Raw genomic sequence first — 20,403 nt, forward strand, 5'->3', positions numbered from 1 at the left:
ATGAGGGGAGAGGTCATTTTGGATTTGGTGCTCAGCAACGATCGGATTTGGGAGAACACTTTGGTGACAGTGACCACAACTGCCTCACATTTATGATAGCCATGGAGAGGGACAGGAGCAGTTTTCAAAGGAAGATATTTAATTGGGAAAAAGAAAATTATGATGCTAACAGACAGGAGTTGGGGGGCACAGTTTGGGAGCAATTGTTCCACAGATAGGGCACCGCAGACATGTGGAGACTGTTTAAGGAGCAGTTGTTGCGAGTGATGCACAAATTTGTTCCCCTGGGACAGGCAAGAAGGAGCCTTGGATGATGAGAACAGAGGAGTTTCTCGTCAAAAGGAAGAAGGCAGCTTACGTAAGGTGGAGAGGCAAGGTACTAGCACAGCTTTAGAGGATTACAGGCTTGCTAGAAATGGACTGAGGAGAGCCAGGAGAGGGCACGAAAAAGGCTTGGCAAAGAGGATTAGGGAGAACCCAAAGGCATTTTACTCATACGTAAGGAATAAGAGAATGATCAGGAAAAAGGTATGGCCGATCAGGGATACCGTAGGGAACTTGTGCATGGTGTCTGAACCCTAAATGAGTTTTTCACTAAGGAGAGGGATCTTGTTATGAATGAGAACTTTGAGGAGCTGGGAAACAAGTTTGAACAGATCAAGATTGATGAAGTTGATGTGCTGGAAATTTTGGCAAGTATTAAGATTGAAAAGTCCCCAGGGCCAGACCAGATTTATCCTAGGTTTCTCTGGGAAGCGAGAAAGGAGGTTGCTAAGCCGCTGGCAAAGATCTTTGCTTCCTTACTCTCCACAGGAGTCATACTGGAGGATTGGAGGGAGGCAAATGTTGTTCCTCTTTTCAAGAAGGGTAATAGGAAAATCCCTGGCAATTACAGACCAGTTAGTCTTACGTCTGTGGTCAGCAAGGTTTTGGAAAGAATTCTGAGGGATAGGATTTATGTCTATTTGGAAAAGCATAGCAGGATTAAAGGCAGTCAGCATGGCTTTGTGAGGGACAGGTCATACCTCTCAAATCTTATTGAGTTCTTTGAGGAGGTGACGAGACAGGTTGACAAAGGTCAAGCAGTGGATGTGGTGTATATGGACTTCAGCAAGGCATTTGATAAGGTTCCCATGGTAGGCTCATTCATAAAGTCAGGAGGTATGGGATACTGGGAGATTTAGCTGTCTGGATTCAGAATTGGTTGGCTGACAGAAGACAGAGAGTGATTGTAGATGGAAAGTATTCTGCCTAGAGGTCGGTGGTGAGTCGCGTCCCACAGGCCTCTGTTCTTGGGCATCTGCTCTTTGTAGTTTTTATAAATGACTTGGATGAGGAGGTTGAGGGGTGGGTTAGTAAATTTTCTGATGACACAACGATTGGAGGTGCCATTGATAGTATCAAGGGCTGTTGTAGGCTGCAGCACAACAAAGACAGGATGCAGAGCTGGGCTGAGAAATGGCAGATGGAGTTCAACCGGGATAAATGTGAAGTGCTGCATTTTGGCAGGTCAAACTTGAATGCTGAATATAGGATTAAGACAGGATCCTTGGTAGTGTGGAGGAACAGAGAGATCTGGGTGTTCAAGTCCATAGATCCCTCAAAGTTGCCACCCAAGTGGATAGGGTTGTTAAGTAAGCATATGGTATCTTGGCTTTCATTAACAGGGGGATCAAGTTTACGAGCCGCGAGGTTTTGCTGCAGCTCATCAAGACCCTGGTGAGACTACATTTGGAATGTTGTGTCCTGTTCTTGTCACCCTATTGGAGGAAAGATACAGAGGCTTTGGAGAAGGTGCAAAGAAGGTTTACCAGGATGCTGCGTGGACTGGAGGGCTTGTCTTACGAAGAGAGGTTGACTAAGCTCAAACATTTCTCTCTGGAGAGAAGGGGAAAGAGAGGTGAACTGATTGAGGTATACAAGGTAATGAGAGGCGTGGATAGAGTCAATAGCCAGAGACTTTTCCTCAGGGCAGGATTGACTGGGACGAGGCATCATAGTTTTAAGATATTAGGAGGAAGGTATAGAGGAGATGTCAGAAGTAGGTTCTTTACGCAGAGAGTTGTGAATGCATGGGTTGTGTTGCCAGTGTGGTGGTGGAAGCAGAGTCATTAGGGACATTTGAGCGACTGCTGGGCATGCCCATGGACAGCAGTGAATAGAGGGGTGTGTAGGTAAGGTTACTTTATTTTAGTTTAGGAATAATCCTTGACATAACATCGTGGGCTGAAGGGCCTGTTGTGTGCTGTACTTTTCTATGTTCCGTGTCTACATCATTCCAATTTTAGTATGTGTCTGCTGGTTATATATTTTTTATTTTCTCCCCACACTACCGCATAGCAGCAGTAGTGCTACATTTTCCCCAGCATCCATGTTGTGTGTGTGCGCAGGTGTGAGATACAGTGAAAGACAACCAGTGTACAAATCTTTATTCAATTTCCACCACCAGGAAGAATGGAAACACCCAAGTGGCCAGTGACAAGCAGTGTCCTTCTCATCAAAGGGCAATGCTGCGTGATCAAAAAAGTGAGGGGAGGGCAGGGATTAAATCAAAATAGAGTTGGAGGGGGAAATAAAACACTCCACTCCCTGCGGTGCCCATCTCTTCCTGAACAGCTGTCTGCTGGTTATTTTTTAAATATATTTTCCCCCACACTACCACCTAACTGCGGTAGTGCTTATATTTTCCCCAGCACCCACGTCGTGTGTGTGCAGGTGTAGGACACAGTGAACAACAACAGGTGTACAAATCTTTATTCAGTTTTCACTACCAGGAAGAAAGGAAATATCCGAGTGGCCAGTGACAAGCAGTGCCCTTCACATCAAAGGGCAATATCACGTAATGAAAAAAGTGAAGGGAATGGCAGTGAATAAATCAAAATAGAGTTGGAGGAGGAAATAAAACACTCCACTCCCTCCGGTGCCCACCTCTCCCTGAACAGCTGTCTACTGGTTATTTTTTTTTAATTCTGTTTAGAAGAATAAAGGAATTCATTTGGTGCCTCAAACCATAGATGTTTTTGGATTGTATTTTTTGTGTGGTCAGCCAGGATTTTCCTGATTGACCCAGATTAACAACCCCGATCAAGAATCTCATGGTCTGTGAGGCTCCAATCACTGCAATGGGCTTCTGAAATGTTTGGTAATGGCTCTGCATTTCCTCATTAACACTTTGTCCATACATATACACTTTTTGCCTAGTATCTCTGTGATCATTTAATCTCTCTTGTTTTTAACGCTGTCATAAACCTCCCTTTCTCATGTCCTTGTTTAAAACAATTACATTTCTGACTTTTTCTAGTACTGATGTAACATCCTCAATCTGAAGCATTGAGTCTGTTTCTGTCCCTATGGGTGAGGTATGCCCTCTGAGTATTTCAAAGTTTTCTGTTTGTTTGTTTTTAATAAAGAGAAGCACTTTAAATGTCAGAAAGCTCTTCTTTGTAAGTTAGTGGTGATTTAGAACTCTGTATAAGAACATTAGGAACAGGAGTAGGCCCTCCTCCCCCATTGACCTATTGTACTCTATGCTACTCTCTCCCCACCCCCACCCTCCTCTAGCTTATCTCTCCACGCTTCAGGCTCTCTGCCTTTATTCCTGATGAAGGGCTTTTGCCCGAAACGTCGATTTTGCCTGTCCTCGGATTTTGCCTGTCCTCGGATGCTGCCTGAACTGCTGTGCTCTTCCGGCACCATTGATCCAGAGTCTGGTTTCCAGCATCTGCAATCATTGTTTTTACCCCATTTAACATCCCCCCCTCCCCAACCCTGATATACCATTCAGTGAGATCATGGCTGATCTGTGATCTAACTCCATACACCTGTCATATCTCTTAATACCTTTGCTTAACAAAAAATTATCTATCTCATATTTAAAATTAATATTTGGTTGAACATCCACCGCTGTTTGTGGAAGAACATTCCAAACAACTACCATCCTTTATGTGTGAAAGTGCCTCCTAAGACCTGTCCTTAGCTGTCTCGCCCTAATTCTCGGATTATGTTCCCTTGTTCTAGATTCCCCAAACAATTAATATCTTGAAGGCTTCAATCAGATCTCCCCTTACCTTTGTAAATTCTCAAAAAAAAGCCTAATTTATATAATCTCTCCTCAAAACTGTGATGATACTGCCCTTTTAACAAGGTTATTCTGTCCTTGAGTTTTTTTTATAAAGCAGAGATCATAAAGGCAGAGGTGCAGAAATGTCTGGGTAAAACCTATTTTAACAATGGCCAGTTCTCCCAGTTCAGGTTTTTTTTTCTAGTTTTTATAGTTGTAGCAGAGAAGTGCTTGCAGTGGAGAAATGTTCCAAGCTTCAGCAGATGGTTCCTGACTGGCTTTCTCTCTGAAATCTCTCCTGCCTGTAAAAACCTGAGTTTGAATTTGCCTCTTGCCAAGAGATGTGTTTATGGGATATAGCAGGAATTGGAACAGCTCCTAATTAAGTTGCGGTATCAAGTCGGCTGGGTTTTCAAATAGTGAAGTTATTCTAAATTCTGTTTTCTTTTGTTCATGTTTCACCTGAAGTCTTTACATAAATTCAGTTTTGCTTAAAGCCAAATCGTTTGACCAACTGCATCACACCTGGAATATTCAGTCCACATCTGCCTTTAAAATAAGAAAAAGTTAGAGTCTGGGCTACCTTCTTGAAATTTTTTCAGGGGTTCTGGCCTGGTCCATAATATATCATAACCCCTTAAGTCCAAGTATCATTCTTGTAAACCTATATGTACTCCCTCTAAGGCCACACCTTCCCAAGGTGTGGTGCCCACATTTCCCCCCCAAAAATTGAGGTTTGATCATTTGAAAAGTTCAAAATTGAGATTGATCATCTATTTTTCAGGCAAGAGCGTTAAGAATTATGGAATTGTGGTGAGAAAATGGAAGTAAGTTATAGGTTAACTGTGATCCAATTGATTGGTGGAACAGGGGTTTTGAAAAATTGAATGTCATATTTGTTCTCCTGTGTGACTGGAAACTGATGATTGTTGAGTTACAATGGCCTGTCTTTGATGTTTAGCCTAACTATTGCAATCACTCGAGAGTATTCACAATTTAGTCTCACTCGGCACCAACCTTTTGTTTTAAATTTTTTAAAATGAGGGTAAAACCGTACATGCCCTTGTTTTGCCTGTAATTGTTGACAACTGTTTCGTCAAAGGATTTCTGGGGTCTGTTGGATTAACTCATCAATTTGTTCATCACATGAAGTAGTCTAAAATATGAAATCTGTTGAAAACAGCGGCTTAGTGGTATTATTGCTGGATTGTTAATCCAGTGATCCAGGTAATGTTCTGGGGTCCTGGGTTCGAATCCTGTCTTGGCAGATGGGGGAATTTGAATTCAACACAAAATCTAATGAGACCAGGCAAAATCCTTCTGGTTCACTAATGTCCTTTAGGGGAAAATAAACTACCATTCTTACCTGGTCCAGTCTGTGTGCGACTCTCAGAAATGTGGGATGGATATTAAAGACTGGCCTACCCAGTGATATTCTCATCGCATGAATGAAAAAAAGAGTGAATAATGAAGAGGTGCACCAAAGAAAAAGTTTCAGCAGGTGTTTTTTTTTTGACATTTGGATTTTAGTTCCCTAGTTCTTTGAATTCTCTGTTCTTCTGCCAGAACAGAGATCCTCAAAGAAAATAAGACATTTAAGTTTGTCTGTAAGCCTAGATTTAGTAAGAATAATAAGAACATCAGTTTAAAAATCATTGCTGGCTCTTAGAGGTTAGTTTGTAATGTGTGTGGAATTTCTCAAATAATTCTACCACAATTAATTGATATTGGGTGGATTAGGAACTGACTTGTACTAGCACTTGGTATTTTATGAAGTGCACCTGAAATAAAGCACAAACATTTTTAATCTTAATAATTGCAGCATTTAAATATTCATCAGTGTTATGTTTTTGTTAAAATTGGAAAAATAATAAGTTCAACTTTGCAGAAATAAAACTGCAGCAAACACTTTTTCACAATTTTTAAAGATTTGCAATCTCTGACAGAAGTTTTGTAGTTTTGGGGCATTTTCTGTTTGTTCATGGAATGCAGACATCACTGGTTAGGCCAGGGTTCACTGTCCATCCCCAAATTGCCCAGAGGGCAGTTAGGAAGTGAACCATATTGTTGTGGGCTTAGTGTCACCCCAGAGTGTTGTGGACACTGGGACATTGAGTAAGATTAAGCAGGAAATAGACATATTTTGAATTAGTAATGGATTAAAGAGTTATGGAGAGTGGGCATGAAAGTGGAGTTGAGGCCAAGGCGAGATCAGCCAAGATTGTATTAAATGGCAGAGTAGGATCGAGGGGCTGAATAGGTAACTCCTAGATCTAATGTTTATTGCAGTCACTTACCAGGTGTTACATTGGCATCGCCCTTCCTTCTCTTAGTTTTGAGACTGCTCCAGACCTTGTCACTTGCAGCCTCTTCCCATGCAGCACTGCTGCCTCAGGCCTTCACCCCGAAACCCAACCCCCAGGCTCCAATGTGGCTGCTATACCATCATCCAACACCAACTTGCTAGAAACAGTTCACGCTGCCATTGCTTCTCCCAGTCATGTCAAAGCTAGATAGCAATCAGCCCAACCTGTACAGTTGCCAGTCAGCTCAGCAGCTCCCCCACCTCCTGGCCTACAACAGGGCAGGGCAGCCCCTATTCCAATAGGAATTGATATTTCGCTCACAACTCTGTTAACTGAAATTTGCGATTTTTCAGGAATACAAACCAAAGTTAGGTGAGGACACCCTGTACTAATTTCTCTTTATCATGTTTCTGGATAACATAGACTTCACATCAGAAATTGAGCTGGAACATCCTCTACTTATTGAGGACTTTGTACATGCGATGACCTTCATTTGGCAATAATTGTCAACAGTGATTCAACCTCAATAAAAGCGATTATCTGGTCATGATCACATTGCTGTTTGTAGGAGATTGCTGTGTGCAAACTGAATACTATGTTTCATATATTGCAACAGTGACTACACTTCAAAAATACTTAGTTGGCCGTAAAGTGCTTTGTTATGGCTTTCATTGATGAGAGACACCTTATAAATATCAGTTTATTTTCTTTGAATAAGCTTAAGATGTTTCTGTGTGTCCTATTTGTACAAATAAACAAAGAAGAAGAATAATAGTATAATTTTGTAATAGGCATATTCATTTGTTATCCTTTTTTATTCTGTGTTGTAAACAGTAAGGAGCAGAGATCTTCATCCATCCAACCCTAACTCATTCCATTGGTGTCTGCTTTGTTTGGCATGATTGATGTAAACATTGAATCTGTTGTGACTGCAGCTAAACTGAATCTGCTGGCTAAACAGTTCTAAGAAAATAGAGCTATTGTTTGGAGAAATCTGAGTAAAATTAGCACGCCTTGCCCACATTGAAATCCACTTCAAGTACAATGCTCATAATTTCTGATTATTAATGACCACACCAAGAGTAATTCCTGATTAATATAAAGGCTGTTCTGAATGGTGTTCTATATGGACTTGTAACCTTCCTACGTCTGGTGGCTGTACTGAAATGGCAGAGAACTGCTTTTGGAAGCCACCGAGAAAATACTCAATTTTGTAGTTTAAAAAAAAACTTGGAAACCACCATCTTTTTTGGGTGTGAATGTGAATGCCTAGAAATCCTCAAGTTAAAAATGACCATACTGATGAAGTCACATCACAGCTTGAAAACGTGCACTTGAAACTAAAGACGACCAAGGTACCAAGTTATTTAGTCCACAACATCACTACAGGAACTTAACATGGCCTCTCAGGTCAAAGGGGATGGAATGTTAAGTACATTATGAATGGAGTAGAACACCTGACTCTATTCATTACAGCCTTTACACTCCTTTTACCTTGATTCTCTACAGGCCATTCTAACTTCCTGTGTTGCATGTTATGATTAAGAGAAACTACAGTTGCATTTGTCATCAAAAGTACCAAACATCAGTGTAAAGGCATTGTCACTTCTTTGGAGGTATGCAATTAAGCATACTGTCTTAATTATAAGCACCTATTACATTTTTTATAAAGTGCACAGACTTTTGATTTGTGTTACTGTAAGTTCTTACAAATGGCATAATTTAAAGCAATTGTTAAACGTATCTGTTTCTTGTAAACAATGATGTCTGGAGGTCAGCAAAATATTTTTGAACTTTTATCGAAGGCATCTTTCCAGCAAGCCTGAGCAACACCAGGCGATCTCAAATTAAATTTACATTATGGTTGGTTCATTTCCAGGCACAAATAAATGCTAGCAGTAATTTAGAAACTATGCCAATTTTTCTTTCCAAGTTAAGATTTGAGAGTGGTTAGTTCTCTTCAAATGCCATTGTTAGTATAAAGTTAAAAATCACACAACACCAGGTTATAGTCCAACAGATTTATTTGGAAGTGCTAGTTTTCGGAGTGCTGCTCCTTCATCAGGTGGTTGTGAAGTGTAAGATTGTAAGACTCAAAATTTATAGCAAAAATTTACTGTGTGATGCAACTGAAATTTAATATTAAAAAAGGATTGATCCAGGTCTTTTTCAATATATAATTTGAGTTGCATATATTGAAAAAGACCTGGATCAATCCTTTTTAATGTATAATTTCAGTTGCATGGCACTGTAATCTTTTCCAATAAATTGTGCATCTTATGCTCCACAACCACCTGATGGAGGAGCAGCGCTCTGAAAGCTAGTGCTTCCAAATAAACCTGTTGGACTATAACCTGGTGTTGTGTGATTTTTAATTTTGTACACCCCAGTCCAACACCGGCACCTCCAAATCATTGTTAGTATAGGCTAGTTGGTCCTACACGGTGTATATCGATGAATGGACATGGAAAGACCACAAATTGATTTCTGGGCTGTAAGGGCCAATTGGAGGGAGAGGGGGCATGGTGAGTGAATGGACATGGAAGAGACAGAAATTGGCTTAAGGCTATAATGGCATGGGGTAGGTGGAGGCATGAGGCAGTCCTTTTAATTAGTCTGCCAAGGCTCTCTGGTGCCCCTGTGCCTGCCTCCAGGGGCAGGAGGGATTGCCTCTATTTCCATTCCTGAGTGAAAAATATGCCATTCAATGGCCTTTCTACCAATCAAAATGCAGCAAGCTGGAAAATGTCCCATTGTTTTCTTGCAACGATTCCAGAATGGAAAAGCTGTGTACCTGATATCATGACATGTGACATAAAAGTACCCATCTCGCCAGTAGTAGCATCCTTATTGTTGTTATTGCAGCTATATATACCTATATTCAGTAAGCACAAACCCAGATTCTGTGTCGGTCTGCAGCAGTATAAATAGTTATTTTAATTAATAAATGTCAATACGTTTTTCTGAAGAAAGACTGAGTGCAGAATCTTCCCAGCTATTGAGAAATATTGCCCATGGCGAGAATTGTGTGAGATGGCCAGTGAGGGGCTTTTTCACATCGAGAGCAAAAAGACCCATTTTCTAACTGTAAGTGTTGAACAGCAAGGCAAGGTTCTTGTTAGTGTGCAGAGAAAGATCTGTTTGCAGTATGCATTAACATTTCATTAATCATTATTAGTTAATCTCACCTCATTAATATCTAGTTTCCATTCTCCCAACAGCAGGATGGATACTGCATAGCAACCGTTCACAACCTGAAAGTCAGTGAGGTGACCTAATGATTTCAACTCATAGCTTGCTCCTTCAGACCTTCATCTTGGACACAGTATAAAGATCTCAGGGCATGCTGTAAGGCCAGCTGTGGCTATACCCTATCTATAGACATTGGCATCTGACATATGCCAGCCTCACCGTATCATCACGGCAGATCTCTAATCCACTTACTATACACTTGTGCACTTCAAGCTGTACTTTAGAAAACGCTGGCAACTTTATTTGGAATACTGCTGTGAGGATGTTTTGCACACAGGAACACCCAGTTCATGAATTGGACCAGGCTGCATCTCAGGGCTCTGTACTTGTTCTCTTAGTGCTTATTCATTCTGTGCCTTCTCTAATGCTCACTGGATCCATGCCTTGTCTTGTCAGCAATCATCAGTCACAGCGAGGGCCATGTTGCTGTATAACACTGTGCTAGGTCAATCACACACCACAGCACATGCCAACAGAATACACGGCAAACACTAGTTACTAGTTAGTTAATATTCATGGGCTGTTGGCTGTTATTAAATGAACTGAAGAAGTCCGCTATCTTTTTATTATCTTTGCTGATAATAACTTCAGGGTACGGGACCTGGCCTAATCTTAGTGTATCCATCTTCCATCCAATGGCCATTTCTCAAAAGTCTAAAGGGAATAATCTTCATTCAAGTTAAAGGGTGTTACCATCAGTCAGGGATCAAGGAACTGAAAGATCAGAAGGGCAATTTCTGATCTCAGTCCAGGCAAAGGAGAGGTGATGGTCTTACGGTATTATTGCAAGACTATCAATCCAGACACTAGCTGGTGCATTCAGTGGCTCCTTTCCTTTAGTATACTGAAGTTTCCTGAAGCCACAGAAAGCTGCCTGTGCTTAAAAATAGAAGGACCATTTAAATGCAGCCTCATTTAAGAATACAACTCTATTCTTGTCCTACCTCAATTAATACTGGAATCAAACAGATACTAGTCTTGTCCCAGGTTTTGTTTTGTGTTTTAATCACTGAAATGACTGAACTGTCCCATTTCTGGAAGGTAAAACTCAAACCAATGGCATTCAAAGGTTCTTTCACGAGATTGACAGAATCTCACAATGCTTCTGATTTTTAGTTATATTTTTGAAAGACCATAATCACATCTTAAGATTTAGATTTATTATCATATGTAAGGAAAAAAATATAGTGAACAGTGTATTATACACAGTGTCGCCACACTCCGGCACCATCTTGAAGTATTAAATATAATGCAAGATTTTACTGCAATACAGCTCATCTTTCTCTCTTCTGCTGCTTGTCCAGTTGCTGCTTGAAATCAGCTGGAGTCCGTGAAACAAGTCCCGGGGTTCTGTAATGGGCTGTGGAGTCTCAGTTATAGGTCTCTGCTGCTACCGCAATCACAGCTGCCACATTTGAGCTGTAGTCATGGGCCTGGGGGTACACAGGTTCCAAACATTCCAGTCCTAATCTGACACTCTTCCAGACGCTGCAGCCAGTCATCAGAGTCCTCCACCAACTCTTTCACCAATGCTTCCACTCCTCTGGGGGCTTCAGCCTTGGCCACGAACCTGGAGCCTCCACTCAGCCTGCCAGTCTGCGCTGGGGGAGTCAGCCTGGGGCCTTACGTAGTTACACATAAACCCTACTCCCTTTAATTGATAACTGGAAATTAGTTGCAGTTTGATTTTCTTTTACCATTGTCGACTGAGATAGAATACCATCTGAACTTGCTCCTAAACTTCAGCATTACTGGCACCAAAATGAGAACCTCTGTTTTGGTCACTTTATTGTTACTAGTTAGTTAATATTCATGGGCTGTTGGCTGTTATTAAATGAACTGAAGAAGTCCGCTATCTTTTTATTATCTTTGCTGATAATAACTTCAGGGTACGGGACCTGGCCTAATCTTAGTGTATCCATCTTTCTCTATCTGCATTAGCTTGCTCTGCCAATCCATATCTGAAGATTAACAACATTTACCACCATCACTGCTCAAACCTGTCACATGTCTGCCTGGAATTGTGCTATTGATTAATGTTTGCCTGTTTAAAGCTGTGAATAAAGCAAGCAATGAGTTTGGCTACATTTAACCCAGAAGTGTGAACTAGACAAGGTCAGAAGGGTGGTGGTATCAGGTATTGGCTCAGACAGGAATGTTGTTCAGTTATTTTTGGCAGACCTCTTGACCTTCTCATGGACCTTGATTGAGAACCCCTGTTTTGGGTAGAACATTATGATTGACAGCACCACTGGTTCTCTGTCTTATATATAGTTAATGCTATGGTTACTTGCAGGGCATCAAAGGTCACACAGCCATCTTGGGAGTAGAGCAGATGTAGTTCTGTAAGTTCTGGCATTGGACTGTGCACATATTTGGATGATTCCTCCTTTATAAATTTATATATTATTAACATTTGTACTGTTGTATTACACACTAGTTTTGTGTATGTGTTTGACATTTTGTTGTGGACCTATGTTCTTCTTTAATTCCCTGTGATTTCTATCACAGTAATTTACCATTGTCTGACCTTTTAGCTTTTCTGATTGCTCTGGGCTCTGCTTTGTACAGTATTATGATCAAAACATTTACCGTTTGTCACAAATGGTTGGTGAAAGTAATGACAAATTTATCTTCAAACTAGGATCAGAAGGAAAGATTTCCGATCATAAGCTGAGAATAGAATGACTTGCCAAATTTGTTGATGTGGATAAGAACAATTCAGAGTTGGTGCTGGGAAACACTTCAGGTGGGCCAAGGGTAAATCTGCTACTGAAAGGAAGACAGGGGATAGCAGAGAAAATAGTCGGAATCCATGTTACAATCATAGGGTTTGTTGTTACTACATGGACTGAAGCCAGTCAGAAGTTAAAGTTGTAGAAGAAATGGACAAAATGTTGAATTTGATTACTGAAGTCTGGCCGAGTACTCTAAATTGAGGTCACTCACTCCCTCACACCCACCATGTTGTGATCTTGGTACCTGAAGGTCGCAAAACATAGCTCATGCCATGATATCACTATGGAGCAAGGTGAGGAGGCGTGGTCCAAGAACTACCTTAACCAGAATGGCAATTGAACCCCTGCTGTTGAAATTGTTCTGCACCATGCTGTAGCCATCTAGTCAACAGACCGTTAAATTGAGCTTTAGATGTAGCCAACTCTGAGAAAACATTCCCTAAGCTTTACACAATTTACAAGTGCATATAGTTTCAGGAATAGGTGCTAACTGCCCACCCTCCCCCAAAATTGCTTTGTTAAGGGACAGGGAGTACACAACGAGCCAGCATTGAGAAGAACGTAAGTCTGGCCAGACTGGGGATGTGCAGCAGGAAGCAGTCACAGAGCTGGGTAGATTTAAATAGGAAGAGATTTAAATAGGGTGTCCAACAGCCCTGGTTTTGCCAGGATTGTCCTGGTGCCTCAGTGGTTTTCTCCAAGCTACTCAAAGGTCTTGGTTTTGCCTCCTCACTTTCACGACCTAGAGTCCATTCTCCTTTACCATACTGATTGTGTTCCGCTTATAGTTGACAAACCTCAAAATCCCTCTGATGCTAGAATTAGAATGTCATGCTGGAACATGTCCACAAGGTGCAGAAAACCTATTCACTAGCATCCAGAGCCTCCTGCCAATTGGATATCCACTGCATTGCCTTTCAGCATCCCCTCATTTGGAAAGGTCTAACCAAGGAGTCCTGGGACAGGCTGGTGTGAAAGAGCAGTTTGTAATGGAAGCCAGTGTCTGGAAGGATGAGACTGTTTCAAAACTGTATAAAAAGTGTTGTCACTGTTTGAACTGCTTGACTTGTCGGGGGAGGGGGTGAAATATCACTGAATAAGATAGCTTTGAGTGCAAAATGTTTGTGAAGTACTTGGGAGTAATGGTGCTGGCAGTGTATAAGAAGATTTTTAGGAAGTGCTGGGGTGAATAGTTATTTTGGGTAATTTACATCTAATAATGGGTCATTTAGCGGTATGACCATATGGTAGCCAGGAGAGAATCAGCCTCTGGCTGCAGACAGTGATGCCTGCCAGACACAATATGGTCTTAGAGGCATTTGGAAACTACCTTTTGGCATTAAGAAAGACAGCATGTTCAACCAGAATTCCCACAAAGATTTCATGCTTTACTGCGTGTAGTTCTGGGAGCAAACAGTATCACCCAAACTTTAGGCACAGTTGCTATTTTAAAATCTAGTTTCAATCTAAAAACGCCTATTGTTGGAATCCAGTGCACAAATGAAAATAAAGGAGGCCCTTAAATAGAGATGACTCTTATATTGTGCACCGCACAGAAAGATTAGAGGAGAAAAGAGAATGTTCGGAACTTGTGACAAACAAAACTTTGTTTCAGTCTTTTGACGGATAAGAGCTAGAGATGCCATTGAAACAAAAGTCTGTGGTTCAAGACTACTGTCTCCAATACTTGGGTGTCTTAGTACAGTTGCCAACTCAAGGTGAATTTTTTCTGGCAGATGTCATTACATACCTGACTACCCTCAGCTACTCGACTCACAGATTCCGAGCATTGGTCACCCAACATATGCAACAGAGGTCCAAGAGGTCCCCAAGGATTTTCAAATTGTCCCTTTGTTTCAGCTTGCAAAAATCTTATCCTGCATTTATTTTAAGACCATAAGACATAGGAGTGGAAGTAAGGCCATTTGGCCCATCGAGTCCACTCCGCCATTCAATCATGGCTGATGGGCATTTCAACTCCACTTACCCGCATTCTCCCCGTAGCCTTTAATTCCTTGTGACATCAAGAATTTATCAATCTCTGCCTTGAAGACATTTAGCGTCCCAGCCTCCACTGCACTCAGCGGCAATGAATTCCACAGGCCCGCCACTCTCTGGCTGAAGAAATGTCTCCGCATTTCTGTTCTGAATTTACCCCCTCTAATTCTAAGGCTGTGTCCACGGGTCCTAGTCTCTGCAATTTTGAATTGCAGTTGTAACTTCTGTGTGTGGTGAGATGCCAGCCAATGTAGTCTGTGTCGAGAACTCTAGGACAGACTTAATGCGACAGAACTTTAAGCAAGTGGAAGATGGCAGGACAGAAAGGAAAACATTGGACTGGTTGACTTCAGAGGTAGCAAAAAACTACTTTATCAAAAATTCAAAGGTAGAAGGGTTGTGATGAAATGGAGGTTGGGAATAGTAACCGCAAGTAAGTAAACTTTGTTTGAATGATCTGGAATGTAAAACAAAATTGTGATCAGTCTGGTTGAGCCTTAAGACAGTGTCAAATACTCAGCCGAATCGATATTAAACTTGGAGCAGGGTCTGAAAAGGGGCATTAGGAGCCAGTGTTGCGTGTACACTGCAGCTGACAGTTGTTCCTTTGAGTGCTGTGGATACTCGAAGCTACTGGCTTCCAGTCTGTTGCTGGCAGATTGTGCAAAACAAAACCACAAAAGTTGTGTAATCAATAGCCTGTCCTCTACTGAAACTGAACACTTGTATTTCCCTAGAATCTAAACAGCATCATCTTATATTTCTTGAAGTCAGATCAATTGCACCTTTAATTATACCCTCCATGTTGTTGTAATAATAAGTCACATAATTAATGAAAAGGGCACCAAATTACACCTATCTCCCATCTGCATTGTCCCCTCTTCAACAAATAGCACTATACCTTTTCTTGATTCTGTTTCAATTTAGAAAGGTTATCTGACTCTGGAAGCTCCTGTACTTGTGTTTTTTTCAGCTGTTGAATAGTTCCGTTTATTTTCAAAAAAATTTACAAACATATCATCAATCTGCCATTCTGAGTCATTGCCACTTATCACAGACTAGAAGCATGAAACAGAATCCAGAATTAATTTTGACAGGAGTATATCATCATACAATCTCTTGCATTAAGAAGTCCTGATGATGGCTTTGAGGAGCCCTGTGTTTTTCCTTTATTTAATTAGATAATGATAAGTGTTAAGTTAGAATTCATCTTCCTGAATTATACTTTCAACTTTCTTTTCAAAATCCCAAAAATAAATTCAGTGTCTGAATACTCATTTAGGAAACATTTGCCTTTTTAAGAGGTTTGCTATAACAAAGGTGATTGGATCTAATTTTGAAAAGAGATGGTCATGTTGCGTAAGATTGTAACTTTGTATGGTTTACTCAATTAAAATCTAGGATTGTAATGCAATAGAAAAGATGAGGAAATGTAGGTTTTGAAATTATGAAAGGCTTTGATGGACTGAATAACAACAACTATATTCTCTAATTGGAGTGCCTGTGATGAGGGTTATCAGTTGAAAATTATCGCTTAGATCGAGAAAAGATGTTAACAGAAATTTCTTTACACAGAGGCTGTTGGAATAAAGTGCTTTGCCACAGGGAATAGTTGGAATAGAGACCAAAGTATCTTTAAAGGGAAAATTGGATAACTATTTGGATCAGTAACAAAGTGTGATAGTTTAGGAATGTGACAAGTGCCAGATGCAGAACTTTTACATATGCTCACTGATCTCCCATGGCAGTATTCATAGTAATTTGGAGGTTTTGCTCTTGTTTAAACAGAGGATATAAATGATGTAATGTACAATGATTATTGAGAAAGTTGAAGTGTCTTTTAAATGCTAGTTAAAAATAAATAATTGTGAAATTGATTCCATCTGGATTCAAAATGTAGAAATTGATATTAAATTAATCTATTTAATTGAAACAGAAGGTTAAATTGTACTTCAAAAAAGGGCTCATATAATTTTAGAGTTTGGAATAAAGGCTATGTACATTTAAAACTGAATCAATACAAATTAACTTAAGTTTGTACTTAGAAAAACTGTATAATGTGTTTCTGATCACTATAAGTTTTATAACTGTATGAAATATTTTTATATCCATTCAACTAATACTAATGTGATCAGGAAGTGGGGAGGGTGAGTTGGATTTTCCTGTGGCTCCATATTCTGATAGATATTTTATAAAAGCTCTGCTTTGTGGTACTGGCCCGTGCTTAGATTTTTTTGTAAACCTGGTTTTCTTCAACATAACCTGTCCACTGCCATTGTCAGTCCTTTGAAATCAAGGTGATCCCTGCCAGGTTTCGTGATTTGTGTGTCCTTGGATGACCCGGCAGGACAGTCCTAGAGATGCAGGTCTTTGGATGGTGGAGTGAAGAGTTGCTCAAGCCAGGATTCTGATCTCTATCCCTCAATGAAAATGAGCCTTCCAGCTCAACGAGCAAACCAGAATCTCAACCTGAGCTACACATCTTCTCAAAACTCTCTATCCCTCTGCTTTTGTCAGTTCTCTGCAACAGTTAATGCAGTCAGTTCCTGACTCTGTTGTGACTTGTTGGTTGAGATGCTGCCACATGGTATGGTTTACAGCAAGTTGCTCCCAAGTCGGTTAGGTCTTCAGAAAGATCTTAAAAATTTTTTTGTCTTCTTTGAGATTAAGTGCCATTCTTAAACTGAGAAAAGAGAATCTGTTTCAAAAGCTGATTATTTGGAATGTGGATTCCATGTCCAAGCCAATGGAATTTAGTTTGTATGATCGTAATTGCAATGCATGGAGGATGTGGCTTAGGTGAGGCTGCTGGAGACTTCTCTCATGCCTTCCCATTTGAATTTCAGTATTCTGTGGAGTCATCGCTGGAGGAGATACTGTAAGCTATAGATATGATGCAGGCAAACCACGGAGTAAAGTAAAATAATGTAGTAAAAAAATGGCCTCAGTTCTTTTAAAGATCCATATTGAATGGGACTACATTGGACCTAACCTCCACACTGACAAGGCAAACTTCACTGCAGAATGTGAGTGTAGCTAACCCTATTCAATTGTGATGGGTTTGATCCTGTCCTTGCCTGCCATTCACACACAGGCAGGAATTACATGGTAGGGAATGGAATCCCTAACTGCTTTTATGTCCTCTCCCCTTTCACCATGAGGTTGGAAACATGAATATCAGTTATGCATCACTGGTTGGCATAAGGAAGCTCAGAGTCATATGGCCAATCATTGCTGATCAACAATCACCAAACAACACTAATCCCATTTACCTGCACTAGGTGCAAAACCTCCTGTGCCCCAACATTTTAAGTACTCATCCAGATGCTTCATGAATTTTGAGAGAGTATCTACCTCTACCACCCTGCCAGACAGCACGTTCTATATTTCTACCACCCTCTGGGTGAAAATTATTTTTCTCAGATCTCCTCTAAACTACTTCCTCCTCACCTTAAACTTATGCCCTCTGGTGTTAGGCATGCTTGCTATGGGGAAATGATTCTCACAATCAACTCTGTCTATGCCTCTCATGGAGTGTTCTCTCATAATTACGCGTACCTCAAACAGATTCCCCCCCCCCCACCCGCCCACTTCAGTCTCCTCCGCTTCAAGGAAAACATCACTCATTTTGTGTCATCTCTCAAACTTATTAATTATATCTTCTACATTCACATCTAAGTCATTAATATATAACAAATAGTAAGCATCTGAGCATTGATCCCTGAGATACACTGCTGGTTATAGGCTTCCAATCACATCCCTCCGTCATCACCCGTTGCTTCCTGTTTGCAAGCCACTTTTGGATCCAGTTTGCCAACTTGCATTGGATCCCACAAGCTCTTACCTTTTGCACATTTTCCATGTGGCACCTTGTCAAAGACCCTATTGAAAATCATGTAAACCACATCAACTACACCGACCTCATCAATAGATTTAGTCCCCTTTTCAAAAAAAACTCAGTTAAGTTTGTAAGACAGGATCCGATTAATGTGCTGAATAATCCTGTCCCTTCAAATGTTTTCCAATAATTTCCCTACCACTGACATCAGATTGACTGGTCTGTAGTGGCTCAAGACAGTTCAAGGACAAATTTACCTGATTTATTCAGGTAAGTTCATTGCAGCAAAGACATTAATCTAGAATGAAAGGAAAGATATCCAACTGTGGAAACTTAGTAGATTTCAGTTATGCGTTGATGATCATTGAAATGTGCCAAAGAGAAACTTTGTGTATTATGGGCAAGAAAATGCAAAGTGAAACTTTTGTGAATCTGCTCACCCTGCTTTTGAAATGCTTGTTTTCACCAGTAGATGGCATCTGTTTTACCAACACCATGAACAGATTATAATTACCATAAATCACCCAGTTCAAGTATGCTGGAACCCCAATACTGGGGCACACTGCCTATTAATTGCAAAATACATCCTTGTTCTTTGCCTGACCTGCAGAGTGACATCACTGCCTCTCTTCCTGTTGCACTGTAGCTGTCTGACCCAAAGGCTTGACATAAGCCAGATGGCTTCGATTGGTAGGCGCATAGGCTGCCTGGTACTGCAATTGATGATACTGAATAGGAAGACCTTTTTATGGTCAGCTGTGGGGACTGAGTAAGACTGCAGTTCTTCGAGGTAATTGCACATCACTGAACATTTTCATTTTCACAACAGGTTCTGTGAAAGTCACAAAAATTCTGTTCTTATGTATCTTTTTGTTTCATGTTTAAATGTTTCGAGCATTTGTTCACAATAAATAGACTCCCCACAATGAAATGTTGCTCAGTGCCCTTTCTGTTTTGCACAAAACAGTCGTTTTGAAGTTGACATGTTTACTTTTGTTTAATGGCTCTTTGAGGCTGTTCATTGTGACACTTAATTTTGTTTCCTTTTTCTCTCCTTGTAAAAGCAGGAAAAATTGCTTTGGCTTTGCAGTAAGCCAGCTTTAAGATGTCAGAGTTAACATAAGCATATTTCTTTCAGACACACTCCAGAACGGGCGCAAAGTATGTTTCTCTGTATAAATCATTGTTTTGCTCCTCAGAAGGTGATGAGATTCCAGAGATGTCTATGCTTTCTGTCTGTGAAAACACAAGAGGCAACATTACTTTGAAGATTCATCGCTCTTTGAATGCCCATGTTCAGCTTCACCATGTGTTTTCATCTATTTGTCATGTGCAAATAGAAAAACAGTTGCTTTCTCACTTGCAAATATTAAACCTAGTAAACCAAGCTAGTGGTTTCCTATGACTCAGAATTATCTTGTTATAGCATGAAACTTGGAATTTTCTGAATTTTGTCTAAATATGCTGGCTGTTATCATTTTGATGTTTTAATGGAACTTTTTTTGTGTTTTCCTACTTAGCTGTTGTTCCCTGCTTCTTGCCTCTTATTTCTTGGTGGAAGTACCCCAGTGATGTCCGCATTCAACCTGCTGCATTTGGTGACAAAGAGCCAGCCAGTAGCCCTTCGTGCTTGTGGGCTTCCCTCAGGTTGAATGTGTGCTGCATGCTGTGTGTCATGAAACTTTGGGTGCTGTTCGCATTAAGAGGGTGATTCTGCTGTAGAAAAAAGTTTAGATTATTGAAGTGACATTGACCCTTGTTTTAGTTTTGTAGAATTTGTCTTTGAAACTAGAAGTTAGCAATAAATCACTTGCTTTGAGTATACACATTACCCCCATCTTAAGAAGCCAAGTAACATTTACCAGCTCCCCCTTGTCTATATATTATCATCCATTACTCCTGATAGTATCTTCCTGTTCTGAATTGCAGGGATAACTCTCCAATCCTGAGAAAACTGAAAGCTTAACTGTTATCATTTTGCTGCTTGAAAATATTATTCCTTGCCGAGACAGCATCTTGACATTATCATGATTCTGTGTTAAATACATTCTATTTCATTTACAGAAATTTAATAACAATGTAAAATGAATGATGACAAAAATATAAAATTATTTCATAGCTCTAGAAGTTAGAAAAGGTTTTGATATCTTGAGGAGGTAAATTAAGGCACTTGATTTGTACAGCACTTTTTTTTTTATCTTGGCAATGTGC

General features: G+C 40.4%; 1 protein-coding gene across 2 annotated transcripts in view; it reads left to right on the forward strand.

Moving 5' to 3' along the window:
- msrb3 (methionine sulfoxide reductase B3) overlaps positions 1-20,403 on the forward strand; it is a 131,847-nt gene that overhangs the window by 4,268 nt on the left and 107,176 nt on the right. Inside the window, exon 2 of one of the 2 annotated variants that reach the window (XM_043709654.2) lies at positions 19,713-19,839. The exons of the other annotated variant lie outside the window; for it this stretch is intronic. Within the exon in view, the coding sequence (XP_043565589.1) occupies positions 19,764-19,839 (76 nt within the window). The 5' untranslated portion in view covers positions 19,713-19,763. The remainder of the gene's footprint in view (positions 1-19,712; positions 19,840-20,403) is intronic. 2 annotated transcript variants of the gene reach the window in all.

This window comes from Chiloscyllium plagiosum, unplaced genomic scaffold (assembly GCF_037043375.1).
Source record: "Chiloscyllium plagiosum isolate Xiang-an unplaced genomic scaffold, Cpla_swu_hap1 HiC_scaffold_19, whole genome shotgun sequence".
NCBI classification, from domain to species: Eukaryota; Metazoa; Chordata; class Chondrichthyes; order Orectolobiformes; family Hemiscylliidae; genus Chiloscyllium; species Chiloscyllium plagiosum.